Source organism: Microtus ochrogaster, unplaced genomic scaffold, assembly GCF_000317375.1.
Source record: "Microtus ochrogaster isolate Prairie Vole_2 unplaced genomic scaffold, MicOch1.0 UNK1, whole genome shotgun sequence".
NCBI classification, from domain to species: Eukaryota; Metazoa; Chordata; class Mammalia; order Rodentia; family Cricetidae; genus Microtus; species Microtus ochrogaster.
This window is the reverse complement of record NW_004949099.1, coordinates 12182766-12197562: the sequence shown is the minus strand read 5'-3', so window position 1 is coordinate 12197562 and position 14797 is coordinate 12182766. Positions and strand designations below refer to the sequence as shown.

The 14797-nt window shown below is 44.0% G+C and overlaps 1 protein-coding gene across 2 annotated transcripts in view; it reads right to left on the bottom strand.

Annotated features, from left to right (window-relative positions):
* Positions 1 to 14797, bottom strand: part of Mitf (melanocyte inducing transcription factor) — a 221892-nt gene that overhangs the window by 25568 nt on the left and 181527 nt on the right. For both annotated transcript variants that reach the window (XM_026788279.1, XM_026788280.1), the window contains exons 3-4: positions 1684 to 1911; positions 598 to 681 (exon numbers count right to left, since the gene is read on the bottom strand). In XM_026788279.1, the coding sequence (XP_026644080.1) occupies positions 598 to 681; positions 1684 to 1911 (312 nt within the window). The remainder of the gene's footprint in view (positions 1 to 597; positions 682 to 1683; positions 1912 to 14797) is intronic.

Here is a 14797-nt window from a genome sequence, read left to right as displayed (position 1 = left end):
AAAATACTCTATGCTCTATTATATACAGAAAGGCAAAAAAAAAATTGTTGTTTATATTATATTCTCTCTCGTATATCTGAATAAGGACAACAATAAACGGTGCCATTTACTCACTAAATAGAATTTAAATAATGATCTTCAATTGTTTGGGGACGTGCTCATTGGCTATTATTAACTTAATAAAGTTTCATAATACGTGGAGCAGGAGGTTCCATTCACAAAAACAATAAAGAGATCGACACAGCTTGGCTTCCAGAGTATGGTTTAGAAGCTGGTACAGTGCTACACAACATGTGCTGGTGATTTTTGCAAATTAACTAAATCACCATACATTTTATTTACAACAATATATGTATTTTACCCTCTCCTTATGACTGCAGGCAACTTAAGGGGCACATACATTTAAGCTTCGTAGTTGTTACCTAGTCATTCATGAGTTACTATGAAAAAAAAATGGGTCTGTTCATAGCCTTTTCTATGAAAAGAGAATCAATGGGAGGAAACAAGTCCCTGAAGTCATCAGGAGGTGTGATCATTCACAAATATAGATTCTCATTATAAAGTGTTACATCCGCGGCCTGCCGAGTCATTCAGTACCTGCATGCACGACGCTCGAGAGTGCGTGTTCATACCTGGGCACTCACTCTCTGCCCTGCTCTGCTCTTCAAACTTATAAAATGCCTGCAGAAACACAAGCAAAGACAGCCCATGACTTGGGTTTGCAAATGCCTTTTCAACAGCACATTCACAGGTTAGTGGCAGGGCAACGAAATGGACAGAGTTTTGGAACAAGCAGCTGCTAACCGAGGAACAGAATAAGGGAGGGAATCTTGGGTCAAAGCCAATGACAGGTATGGGTGGGTAAAACCTGTTTGCTGTGGGCAGAGGAAATGTCCCCCCAGTGACTCAAATCAACCAAATGCGACAGTCACTTCTGAACTCACAGAAACACTTGGATATATAATAAAACTCTACTAAAATGAGACACAGTCTCATAATTTAGAAATGACAGACACCCCATCACAGCAGTGCCCCCAAGTATTTTTAGGCTCCAAATTTTGATGCAGAAATTAGCTTGAGGGTTTGAGTGTTGTCTCCAATCCAGCTTTACCAAAACGGGTTTACCAGGCAGCAATTAATCATGAAACCGACTGGATGTCGTAGTAAGCCTTGCTTTTCCTCTCAAGTCCGCATGTGCCACACTCTTCAAATCCATCCGTACACATTCCATGCGTTTTCTTTCTCCAACTCCACGGAAAATAAAAATAATCCCCAGACCTTCACAGCGGCAGAACTTCTAAGTCTCCCGCCCCACACCTTCTCTATTTTTGCTTTCCCTTTGCCGCCTCCCCTTCTCCTCTCTGCATTTTCACTGCTTTGCAAATTGGAAGGCATAGAAAGGAAGAGAATACTGGACTACGGAAGGAGATGGGAGTTAAGGAAGCATCCCCACCTCCACATTCTGCTTAGAGCAAGCCAGGTCTCCTGCCGTGTGCAATAAACACGGTAACCTAGCGCTGCTGACCAGAGGCTGAGACATAAATGGTCACACCAGGAAATAAGGGACAGAGGCCAGTGAGGATGACCGGGTGGACAACAGACAGTCCGTCACAGAGGGAGAGAGAGGAGCATCCCAGAGACAGTTGATGGAGTGTAAGAAGCGGAGGAGGAGACGTGATTTACCTCTTTTTCACAGTTGGAGTTAAGAGTGAGCATAGCCATTGGGCTGTTGGGCGCGCTGCTCCCCGGCACTGGTGGCATGGCGTGGTCGCCAGGCTGGTTTGGACATGGTGAGCTCAGGACTTGGCTGGCATGTTTATTTGCTAACGTGGTAGAAAGGTACTGCTTTACCTGGTGCCTCTGGGCTTGCTGTATGTGGTACTTGGTGGGGTTTTCCAGGTGGGTCTGCACCTGAGCATGGCCATGGAGGAAGAGAAGATAGCAGGGTTATTCTGGGGTTTCAAACGACTCTTCCTATAGCATACATTGTGAGACTGACCAGTCCACCAACAGAACAGATTATCAATTCCTGTACGGTACCGGGCGGGCACTGTGCTAAAGGATTTTGATAGGACTGACGTTGAGAGTCTAAGTCCCAGGATTTAGAACTCTTAGGACCCAAGGTGATATCTATCCTGGTTGACTTCCATAATAATTAACTACTTATCTCCTTCAATCCTAGTGCCCTTCTCCTCATGGATAATTGTTAAAATTTGAAAGTATTGATGAGGCAAGAATCTCCCCCAACACACCAGAAAGAATTTAGAAAAATCAAATAACAAACTTGAAAATGCACGATTCAGTTTATCTCACTTTCCTTGGCAAAAAGAAGAGCTTTCCGTTAAAACACACATGTGTGCAGACCCCCATACACACACATACACACAGAATCATACTCACATATACAAAAAACACACACATGAATTCACACACACACACACAAAAGCCACGCACAAAAGTCACACACAAAATTCTTAAACTACTATGGAATGGTTATAGAAGATAATCAGAAACATTGCCGCATTTCAATCAAGGAGTTAAAGGTTAATTCCTTTCATATACAAGGATATAATTATTCAAGATTCTAATTATGAACGGACTCAGTGGAAAAAGCAATCCACATGAAGCAGTTCCTTCCGAGTGCATAGCACTGCATGTATGTGTTTCTAAAGGCATGACTATTAATTTGTGAGCCAACATGCTATCTGTTGTCCTTTCCCATAAACATCAACAAGGAATTAGGAATGCTTTTCTTAAACAAAATCAGTGACCGTCAATTATAATTCATCTTATACACTCTAAACAAGAGCTGGTGGAGGGAATGCAGTGAGCTGCGAGGAAACAAGAATCCAATGCTGTTCCCCAGGTCTAAAACCATACTAAATTATTTCTTAGGGCATCAGAGAAGAAACAGCATTAAAAGAGCGTATCTGTTCTTATTGCCAACAGAGTTCTTAGTGAAGTAACAGCGAAGAGACGAGTTAGCCCACGTATACCCTTGCCATTCAGGCTCCAGGGGGATAAGCAGGGAGGCTCACCTGGTAGTGACTGTACTCTAGCATTTCCAGCATAGCAACGTCTCGGACGACCCCAAGCCAAGGCGACAGGGCAGACTACTTATTCCTCCTCCCTCTACTTTCTGTAATTCCGACTCCAAGAGCGACTGGCGTAGAGAAGGCACCATAAACAAGGCATCCCGAGGCGCCGCCGGAAACGTTATCACAGCAGCACTGCTTATAATAACCTAAGCTAATTAGTTATGCGTGTAAAAAAAAAAAGCTGTTCTCTCACAGGGGACTTTTTTTTTTTTTTAAATTCCTACTAGTTTGGGCTTAAATATTGATATCAGTTTTCCCCCTGGCTTGACGTCATGCTTTTTTTCATAGATATAAAAGAACCTTTTAAAAGGATGAGCTATCAAAGTCAAGCTTACTGGCAGATCAAGGCCATTCACCATTCATCTTTAGTTCCAGTAGCATTAATGGACAATGGTGTTTCTCTTTCAGGAATAGGTTAAGAGCTGGATGCCCCCTTCGGAGGAGACATTGCCTAAGAGCTACTGTCACACATGAGCCTTCTCTAACAGCCAAATAATGATGCCGTGCAGCAAGGATATGAACTTTTAGCATGGAAGATACTTTCCAAACTCTCTAGCTTCTTCTTACACCCCAGTCTCAATGGCTACGTTCACTCTGAACTAAGTAGATGGGCATCCTGCCTCCTAACCTCAAGTCAGCAGGCAAGGGAGAGTTATTCTATGCACACACACACACACACACATGTGAGACAAGGAGGGGGGGGGGAGAGAGAGAGAGAGAGACAGACAGACAGACAGACAGAGGGGAGGGAAGACAAGATAGACAGACAAAGACAGAGACTCAGGTTCACACTCATAAAGAAAGAAAACCAGCAAACAAACAAAAAATACCTTTCTCAGCTAACCCTCAAACTAGGAAGCATGGAGATTCTTACTGGAAGCTTGATACAGTTCATGGGGGCAAGACCAGAATAAACCATCGTGCCCCACGGTAGACGCATCTATGGTCTTTCCGTCTGTCCACTCCACTGTTTACTGTCATTATACGCTACACACGTAAATAACAGGACAGTCACCATAAGCGATCAGAAGAGAGATATGATTTCTAGCTTTATAAACCTATTTGCTCTGCAGGGTGAAGCAAAAGAAGAGAAGAGACAGATCTATATTTAGAAATTGGGATAAATTCTGCTTGCTGTTAAAATGGGGTGAGCATAAATATTTGCAACCCATTACTTTTTTTCAAAACACTGTGGCCACTGCAGTACTTCTGGCTGACCATCCCGAGCCCGTCTGACGCTGCACACTGAGGTTCACAGGCATCTTCAGTTTTTGTAAAAGGGTCCAGACGCGATAATGATGAGGACAATAGACAGTACCAAAATAAACACGAAATGAGGGCAGTGAGCGGAATGTGCTTATTTCACTACTCCCCTGAAAAAGAGACACGGCTGCACATTTAAAAATAAACACTAATTCACTGGCAGAACTGCTTTCTTTAATGAATCAGAATGTCGTGCCTTAGTAACGAAGGGACTCATTCTCCACCCTGCACTGGCAGAGAGGTCTTTACTATGCTCAAGTCTGGAAGTAGAGTGAAATTTTCTTTGTGACATTTCTATCAGCTCTTTTGGATTTTCAAGTAAGCTAAGACGGTAGGGCTGGGGAGATGGCTCAGTCACTAAAGTGTCCAATGCACAAGCGTGAGGAACCGAGTTCAATCCCCAGAAGCCACATAAAAAAACAGGGCGCCACTTTTAATCCCAACAGCCCTGCGGACGTGAAGGCAGACAGATCCTGGGACTCACTGACCAGTCAGGCTATCCATATCAGCTTCAGTGAGAGTTCCTGCCTCAAATTAAAAAAAAAAATGGCAGAGAGTGACCGAGGGAGACACTGTGGTGACCTCAGGCACAGCCAGGATGGGCTGAGGGAGAGGAAGTCTGGAAAACCACGCTGCAGACAGAGCTCCAGCGGGCATTCCCGACCTAGGCCCCACCCACAGGTAATACAACTGAGGGCCCCAGCTGTGGATAAGGTTGCAAAGAGCAGGGTTGTCTTGAGGTCACTGAAAGCCATTCACTTCTAAAAGAAGCAGAAGCAGCAGATTCAGGCTGCAGCTGCCTCGCTCTGAGTACACCAACCTATAGCACGTAATCACCCAAATTCTCAAGGGTGGCTAGCGCTCTAAGATTTTTAAAGTGAAATATTTGAAATTCTTTAAAAAAGTCAACATTCTATTTTTCATGTGGCATCAGACAGAGCAGGCACACAGGGAGTGAACCGAGGGAGCAAAGCGCCCGGGCGTGTCTTGTCTCGGTGTGTTTTCTGTCTCAGCATCTGTGGACACAATCTCGCTGGCATGCCCTGGAGGGTGGGCTGGCTTCAGAGAAGTTGCTCTTCTGAGAAGTTGGTGCTCAAATCTGTGTTTCCTGGAAATTCCCGGAGAGGCTGGGTGCCTGATCACGTGGTAAGAAAAGGGACTGAGGACCCAACATCCCTGTTCAGATTCGGACTAAGCAAGTCCTTAACTTCTCCAGTGCTGGTGTACCAGTGCGGCTGATCGGAGCTTATTACATCCTGTCTTCAGTGTCAGACAAAAGCTCATCAGATAGCAGAAACAGTAATCCCCGAAGCTTTTGTCATGGGGGCTTTATGTTCTTCCAAGTTGCTGTGTTTCTATCAAGCAGCTTAGCATGAAAATGTTTTCTTTTGAAAACAGGGACTCCCTCCCATACTAGCATAGCAAGGATGACTTCCTAGGATACCACACACTTCTATTCCAGTGGGAGGAGAGCCGTGCGGGTAGTTTCTTAGTATCAGGATAGAATTAGTTTTCATCTTGTGGAAACACTCTGAGGGTCCGGGAGAGTCCTGAGTCTCCTGAACACACTCTGAACCACTGATGTAGAACATGGTTACTCTAGCATCACCCCAGCTGGGATGCATGCCACTGTGAACAAGTGTGCCCTACTCTTCTCATCCTGAAGATGCTGGAGACAGATCCTCCTCTGTTCACACCCTTTCACACCATCCTTATGAGGCTCTGTCACTCTTAAAAGCCTGACTCAATTAAATGTGGTGCAAAAACTGAGGGCTTCCAAGCATTTGAAATCCAAATCACAAGGCTAGACTATAATATTCTAAATGTTTACCAGCATACAGTGTCCACTGACATCATTTATATTTCATGTTAGCTATCCACATGAAAACCCATGGGATCTCAATTGTCTTTGATCTGGCCCCTCGCCTGTTGTCCTGTCTTCATCAAGACCATGAAAAGTTTGCAGAGCTGGATGGATGCCTTCCTGACTAACACAGGGTAGCCCTGCCACTCCCTGGTGACACTGACAAGCTATTTACCTCCAGTTGCCAGTCACCAGCCAGGGCGAGATGGTGGCCACAGATACCACCGTGCTTGCTGACTCCACGACTCACTGGGGCGAACACATCTCATCTGAACTGTCATGGCTCCTCTCCTCCCTCCCCCATTTGCCACTCTGAATTTGAATAAATCCATTAAAAATCTCCCACAATCCTCTCAGTTTATAATTGATTTCATTTTTGTTCAAAAAGGCAACAAAATGTTATGGTTTTGTTTGGGAAAAGAATTTATCTTGTGTTCAATAAATTATAAAGAAATATCAGGACTGGCAGTCAGTCACTTGTTGTTATTCATCATGACCTCTATTCTGTTCACACAGTTTGTTTGGGAACATGGAAATTTATCAGGGCAGCCAATGTGCCACTCTTATATGCTCACAGGGCAACAGGAAAGAAGGCCATGCAACTGTCCAGCTAGCTTTGTTTCTCTGCAGGCTGCTGGAAGCAATGGGGTAAAACTGTATATACAGTAGAATGAAGAACATTTGTCATAAAATTCTAATATTATAATAAATAATATCAACCAGCTTTATGGAAAATTCCTAGTAAGCCTGTTTTCCTTGGCTAAAGACCTATAAAACAATGTGCCTATTATGAAATGAGTTGGATGAATGCTTTGGTTTTTGGGTAAATGGTATTTAGAGACCTCATAAAAATGTATTTTGGGGACTGGAGAGATGGCTCAGTGGTTAAGAGCAATGGCTACTCTTCAGAGAACCTGGGTTAGATTTCCAGCACCCTCATAGCCATTCACAACCTTCTGTAATGACAGTCACAGGGGATCCAATGCCCTCTTCTGGCTTTCTCAGGCATTGCATGCACAAAATGCACACACACACACACACACACACACATACACAGGCGAAACATTCATAAATATGAAATAAAAATAAGAGGTAAATTTTTAAAGAATTATTATATTAACATTTTAGTATATTCATAGCTTCAGTTGTTACATATGAATACTATTAAACACCAGTCAATTTTAAAATATAGAGAACAAACTTATATGTATTCATTCACTAATGTCTCTCATGTGCCCAATGATACATTTTATAATCTATCCTAGAGTGAGTCAATTTCAATCACATCTCAAAAAGAAACCATTTGAATGATGCTATAAACTAGCCTTCAAGGTTTCTACATATACTTGTTTTTTAATTGATTGAACAGGTTAGAAAGGCAGGAAGGATAAAGGGAAGGCGTAAAGAGATCTAGGACGGATCCGGTTTATGTTTCTCGCTGGCTGAATTAAAGGGCTGAGGAGGGGAAGGCTATATATCCATGAGAGCATGGGCAGCATGAACTGGACTTAATAAGTTTAATAAGAAAATTAAAGGGACACAGTTGGGTTGTAGAAAAAGGGGTAGTGTCCCTGGGAGGAGTAGGGGGTGAACATAATCAAAATACACTGAATGAATTCTTAAAGCACTGAGAAAATAAACAGAAAACAGCTTCAGTGGGACTGATAACATCAGAGCTGCTGCAAAGATTGCCTGAGAGATCCTTCCAAGAGTTAGAACAGCTAAGAGCTATGCCTGAGGAAAAAAACGTACGTGACTTTTGAGTGTGGCTTCATCAGCCACTACTCTCTCATCCCTAAAGCTGAACACCTCAGACACCATGTGAACAGTTTTATTATAAGGAGGAGAGATGCTCTGAGAGAAACACGTAATCCAGCTTATGTTTAAAACTCCATTTAAGAAGTTGGCTTCATCATTGAATCTGGTTGTACATTATACCCTTTGAATGATGTAATTTCAATAGTTAAAATACCACAATATAACTATGAAGATACATAAGAGCCCAACACCTATGCATTTAAGTCTCCAGCATATACTAGCTCCTTCTGAACCCCTACTTTGTTTCATAGAAACTCACTTAGAATTCATTGGGGTGAGCAAGTCAAGGCGCTGGTCTCACCTGAGTAGAAGGTCTTTGGAGGAATTTGGGGGAACTCCCCAGGCTACAGCCAGCAGCACCTAGTCTCTTTTGCTGCTGGCAACATGAAGATGACTTCTAAATGAACGCCCAAAACAACTCTTCAAGAGATCTGATCTTGATCGTTTTAGCACCTTCATTTAGGGTGCTGCCATTGAGGGATACTCAATTATCCCCCTGCCATACCTAAAGAACTAAATGCAAGACTATACATGCCCGGATCACTAAGGGATGGCGTTGAATGCAGAGCGTGAATCCATAGGCATGGAATACGTCTAAAAACTCTTAACAAGCTTCCAACAGACGTGGATAGAGTTGGTGCAGGGCAGATGCTACATCGTGATCATACGACTTCAAGGTTTTCAATGGAACTCTTGCTTCCCTCAGAAATTGTATGTTTTCTATTCATTCAACAAACAACTGCTTTTGTCCCAGCTAAGACCCAGAAAACTGAGCCTTCGGAAGCTGTTGAAAGAAAAGAACCCAGAGAGACTGGTGTTTAAATGGAGGTCTGCAGTTTGTAAGGACTGGCCTATCGGCAGAAGGAGCCACCCAGGCAAGGACAGAAGCCCCAGTTGTGAACAAACCTTGCAAGATGCAGCCATAGCAAGAAGGCTTAGTCCACATCCTTTATTTGGTGCCCAGTTCACCACAATCACGGGGGCTTCTCTCCTTCATCAGGACTTCTGAGCCTGTTTTGTCAGTTTCTCCCACCCTCATCTTATCTATGAAGGCTCAAACCTGATTTCTACTATCTACACTCAGCCTGGTGAGGCAAGCCAGTCTTGTGACTAGAAAGTCCCTATCTATCACGGATTTCTCTGAATTTCAGACTCATCGCTGGAGACCAGTCTCTACAGCAAAGAGCTCACGATTAGCAGGCTCACTAAGTCAGCCCGGCCATTTCAATAGTGGCGAGGTTGAAACACACGGAACCTGCTACTGTTACTGCTGCTGGTGGCGGCGGTTTGTACGTGTGCATGTGCGTGTGCGTGTGTGTGTGCGTGTGTGTGTGTTGTACTAGAGCTGAATCTAGGCCCTTTCTCATGCCAGTCAAACATCAGTGAGTTACTCCCATCCCTTTTCTAGTTTTGTTAAAGACAGGAACTCAGTAAGCTGCTTAGGCGGTTCTTGAACTCACTCCATAGCCTGGTAAACCTTGGACTCATTCTGGAGCCCGGTAAATCTTGAATTTGGAGTCTTCCTGCCTCAGCTTCCTGAATATCTAGGGTTACAGGCAGGCATGGACCACTAAAGCTTTATGGGAATTGCTGTTTTTTTTTTATAGGTCAAGATAGTGTTCATATTGCAAACAACTTGATCACCTTTGATACCTTTCTTCCCCATGTAACATGTACACATCTCACGACAGCTGCTGTCCATCTTGAGAATATACTCGGAATATAACTGAGCTTTACCTTCTACTGGGACTACCACCTAATCGAAGCTATCTCCACTTTGTCAAACAGATGACTCAAAGTCATCTCTTGCCTCTTCTACCTGCTTCTGTCTTTGACCTTACACAATGCATATTCAGTGTACATCAAATTACCAATCTCATCTGCTAAACCAAATGGAGAAGAAAAACTGACACTAAGGCATAATATTACGTGTAAAATGTCCCCACAGACTCATGCACTTGAATACTCAGTCCCCAGATGGTGGTGCTGCTTTGTGGGGGGTGGGGTTGGAACTTTGAACAAGGGGAGCTGAAGGAACTGGGTCACTGGAGGGTGGGCCTTGAGGGTTAGAGCTGAGCCCTGCTCCTTACTGTAACTGTAGGCTCTATGGAAAGCCAGGCTGCACCAAACCTGGCCTGCACAGAGCTATCCAGCCACCACGTATGCCCCTCCATGAAATGTGAGCCCCAATCAACCTCTTTTCCTCTTATGTTGATTCAGCCAGGCCAGATGTTGTGTCACAAAGATAAAAGTAACCAACACAGACATAGAATTTTAAGGTTAAGACGCCCACCCAAGCACAAACTAGCAGGTGTGGCGGGTCCATGCCCACCCTATTGATTGCCATCTCTTCCCGAGAGCAAGTTTTTTTTTTTTTTTTTTTTTTTTTTGGTTTTTTTCAAGACAGGGTTTCTCTGTGGCTTTGGAGCCTGTCCTGGAACTAGCTCTGTAGACCAGGCTGGTCTCGAACTCACAGAGATCCGCCTGCCTCTGCCTCCCGAGTGCTGGGATTAAAGGTGTGCACCACCACCGCCCGGCTAGCAAGTTTTGCTGGATACATTTGCCCACTCATTTATGAAGCGTCTGTCACTATTTGTGACAACAAGGTTAAGTTAATATCCCTTGTGCTCCACAGAAGCTAAAATTCATCTAGTCCTTTGCAAAATACTTGCTAGTAATTAATTTCTGATAACAAAACAGTTGCTCATAGATATCTAACAAGAGACATGTGTCAGATTAATAATGAGGCGGTGACCTAGCTTAGGCCTGAACTTTGGTACTGAGGTAGAGTCAGACAACTCTTGGCTGTGGAGATTTATCTATGCATTGCTCGGCATCCAGCGGCATCTCCCTCTGACATGCCAAGAGACTCACACTTTAACCCCAACCCTAGCTGACATAACCAGCCATGTCTCCAGGAACTGTCAAAGTCTCCCAAGGGCACAGGGCACAGAGATGGGTGTTAGGCAGTCATTGAGGTCCACATTTTCCAGACCTGTCGGTGGAGAGGGTAAAGTTCTTAGCCTAAGTGAGAACACAGTGTCATTTTCAACATGTTTATACATATATGTGAGCAAAATAAAAACTGTTGACAAATCATTAAGCTTTAAAGTGTCAATCTCTGGGCACCACAATTACAGATGAGTAATCTCTTATTTATATTTGTTATTTTCTGTAACATATAAGGCTCGAATTTTGTTATTTAAAAACTATGAATCCCACAAAAATGAAAGCCTAGAGATCTGCTAAATAAAAAACACATTCAGACAGAATTCTCTTTTTTGAAACTTTTGCAAATGATAAACCACGCCAGGAAACAGTTGCTCAGCAATGAAAACTGCCTTGTTTCCTTTTTTTTTTCCTTGAAATATTTTACCAGATTATACTGACTCTGTTATTTATAAAATTTCTAGTCTCACATTTAAGCACAGTTTACATTTGTCTAATACTTGACACATTTTTCTGGTTTTGAAAAGGGCTGTGATTACGTGGCTCGATGGTACCCTTATAATGGCCCATTGTGAAGGCCAGCCAGCCTTCTTCTATGGGAATCACCAGGGCAGCTTCCCACGTGCCCCAACTTCTCTGTGTGCTCCAGTTTAGCACTGCCTCTGCATGGCAGACATATTTCTGTCTTAATATTTCCTCTCAAACGAGGCCATTGTTCACAGTTTATCGGGTATTAGGGCCGATTATAACCAGGCAGCCGAGCTCTGCCTCATAAGGACCGCCACTCTTAAAACTGGCAGGAGGCGAGTTTGTCACAGAGGAAAACATTGCCTTGGGCCTAAGTAAAAGGTCAGTCGGCAAGCCCCCATCAGACGTGAGAGCAGACTGCTGCTGGATTGAAGGTCAAGTCCACACGAGCTAAAATCTGGCAAAGAGAAGCGGCAATGTAATAACACCAGCTTCAGGGTCTGTCATGAGACTCAGGGGCCTTGCTCTAAGGAACTGCGCTGTCTCCAGCAAGTCCTAAAGCCTGTTTTATAAATTTACTTGGTGGTAAAACTTCGTAAACAGCAGGAGCCGCCCAGGAGTGCCACCTGATGGTGCCAGGCACTGTGTGTGGAGGCTCGTGAAGGCCAGAGTCATCAGCCTGGCTCCTCCGTTCACACCATTGAGCACTGCCCCATTGCGTGGCAGTGGGACCTCAACCAAACAACCCACCCTGCTGAAATCATATTCAAACTGGGGAGCAGAGGTAGACACAGAGGCCTTAAACCAAAAAGAAATGGGTACCTCAGGCAGTGACAAGTGTCGTTCAAATACACACACATACATACATGCACACACATGTATATTAAAGGAAAGGCCTGAGTGGGTGCGAGGGAACATTCTGGCTGGAACCTGAAAGATGAGAAGCAGTGAGCTATGGTGAGGCTCCCCAAGAAGCTTCTAGCCACAGCGGTGCAAAGCAGCTACGCTCTGCTCTGTAGAGGAAAGGGAATGAAAACAGTTGTCACAGGGTCAGGGGGGCTGGAGAGGACCAGGTCAGCACTGCCCCATCTCCTGGGTATTTCTTTCCCACCGTTTACAAGATTCCCCTAGATGGTTTTTAACAGACGCATGACATGACATGACGGCGTTTGTTTTGGTTTGGTGTTTGATACAAATGTTCACTCTTTAGCCCAGGCTGGCCTCCAACTCATTATGATGTCCAAGCTGGTCTTCAGCTTGAAACGATCCTCCTGCCTCAGTCTCCTAAACATTACGATTACAAGCATAGTCTACGACTCCAGGGATAACCTTCTAAAGGCTCACTCAAGTGTTTGTGACAATAGGAAAAATGAGCTCAGGGTGGCCCTGTGGCAGTTACCGGGAGATCGCAGTGTTAAGACAGCTGCCTGTGAAATACATGTGGCTAGAGCTCGTCTACAGATCGTCTTTGGACTTGTATCAAACCTAGCTTTAAAACGCCGTCCGTACGCATTCAAGGACTTTTAGGTGCAAATAACTGAAATGTCTTACAACACTAGACCACATACTTGCCCCTACTTTAGGGCACACAGCAAAGACCCAATTGAAAGTGTATGGTGGAGAGAGGCCGTTTATAGTGTCAAACGTGAGGATAGGGTTTCGTGGAGATCTGGAGTTCGAATCATGAGCATATCGCTTATTAGGTCTGGACCACTGGTTTCTACTTGAACTTGGAGGGCAGACACTACCACTCAATAGGCACTGCAGGTGTTACCACTGTAAGAGACAGAAGACATGGAAAGTATCTGGCACAGAGCAAACTCTCCACGAGCACATGGAATTGCTCTACTACTGTGCATTTTGGAAGTTGTGCTTTGGCGTCCACGCAGATGAGCCCATGTATCGGCCCACTGCAAGAAAGTAAAAACTCCATGAAGGCCATGAAAGAGAGGTGGAGTCAAGACAGGGCAGGGTTACAGTCTTGCAGGCATCATTTTCTCTGTATCTAATGCAGATACCACAAGAGAGGGTGAGAGTGATGGAGCAAGAGGCAAGAGCTCACAAGAGGTTCAAGGGCAGAAGCGTCACCACACAGAAGGCTCTGGGGAAATCGCTTTTCTCCGTGTCTCAGTGAGCTGCCTTAGTCACTCAGGGCTGAACCAGGCTTAAAGGAAACTACAAAACTCTGAAAAGTACAAGCAAACTTATGACTTTTTTTTTTTCTCAGCTGAGGCCAAACAGGTGGAAATATTGAAAGAATAAGGAGGATTTGGTTTTGTTTGTTTTTTGTTTTGTTTTGGTTTTGGTTTTTTGAGACAGGGTTTCTCTGTGGCTTTGGAGCCCGTCCTGGAACTAGCTCTGTAGACCAGGCTGGTCTCGAACTCACAGAGATCGGCCTGCTTCTGCCTCCCGAGTGCTGGGATTAAAGGCGTGTGCCACCATCGACCGGCGAGGATTTGGTTTTGGAATGAAGTTTATACAAAACACTGTAAGCCAAATCAGTAACAGACGAAGCAGGGTATATGATATGATAACATATTGGGTTCTTTAAACCACTCTCAGTACTGCTGAGTCTTCTATGACCACACAGTACATGCATGCCTATGTGTTAGACAATTGCTTTTTATTCCTATTCTGTTTTCTTGTTCCACAGTACATCAGCCCATGCACTTAGTAAACACAGTCCATTTATTGCCCTAACACAAGCATAGCAATCCCTGCATGTGGCCTGCATGCTTCTGAAAGAGCTTGGCTACCCGGTCCTACTGCTCTGGGAGTGGTGACATCCCTGTAACTCCTCTGTCCCAATGAAACTCTGAGCATCTGGTACAGAGGCATCTCGTCAATACATGAAGTAAGTGGGGTTTGTCCATAGCGACCTTGCTGGTCAATCAGGAGAGCGTGTCTCAGCTACAAAGGAAGCATTCTTAAACACATGTAGAGTGCATAACTGAATTCATATTGATCTTTGCAGATCAAGACAGAGTTCAAATTCAGAACTTCCTCTTTCAAGAAAAATGTCCAACAATCTACATTTATGTATTATGAAAAAAACTGCCATAGCCTAAAATGTAAGCTTATATATATAACTGGTGGAGCTTTTGTTTTCTTTCATTACAAACAAAACCAAACAAAAACCAAATACTTGCATACATAAAACCACAAAACCTGATCTGTTTCCTTCTACAAAGAAGATTCTCTGAAAGATTGAAGCTTGTCTTCCATCCATAAAAATACATAAATGTAGTATATAGCTAAAGAAGACCAGTGTGCATGGTTGGCTGTGTGTGTGTGTGTGTGTGTGTGTGTGTGTGTGTGTGTGTGTGTGTGTGTGTGT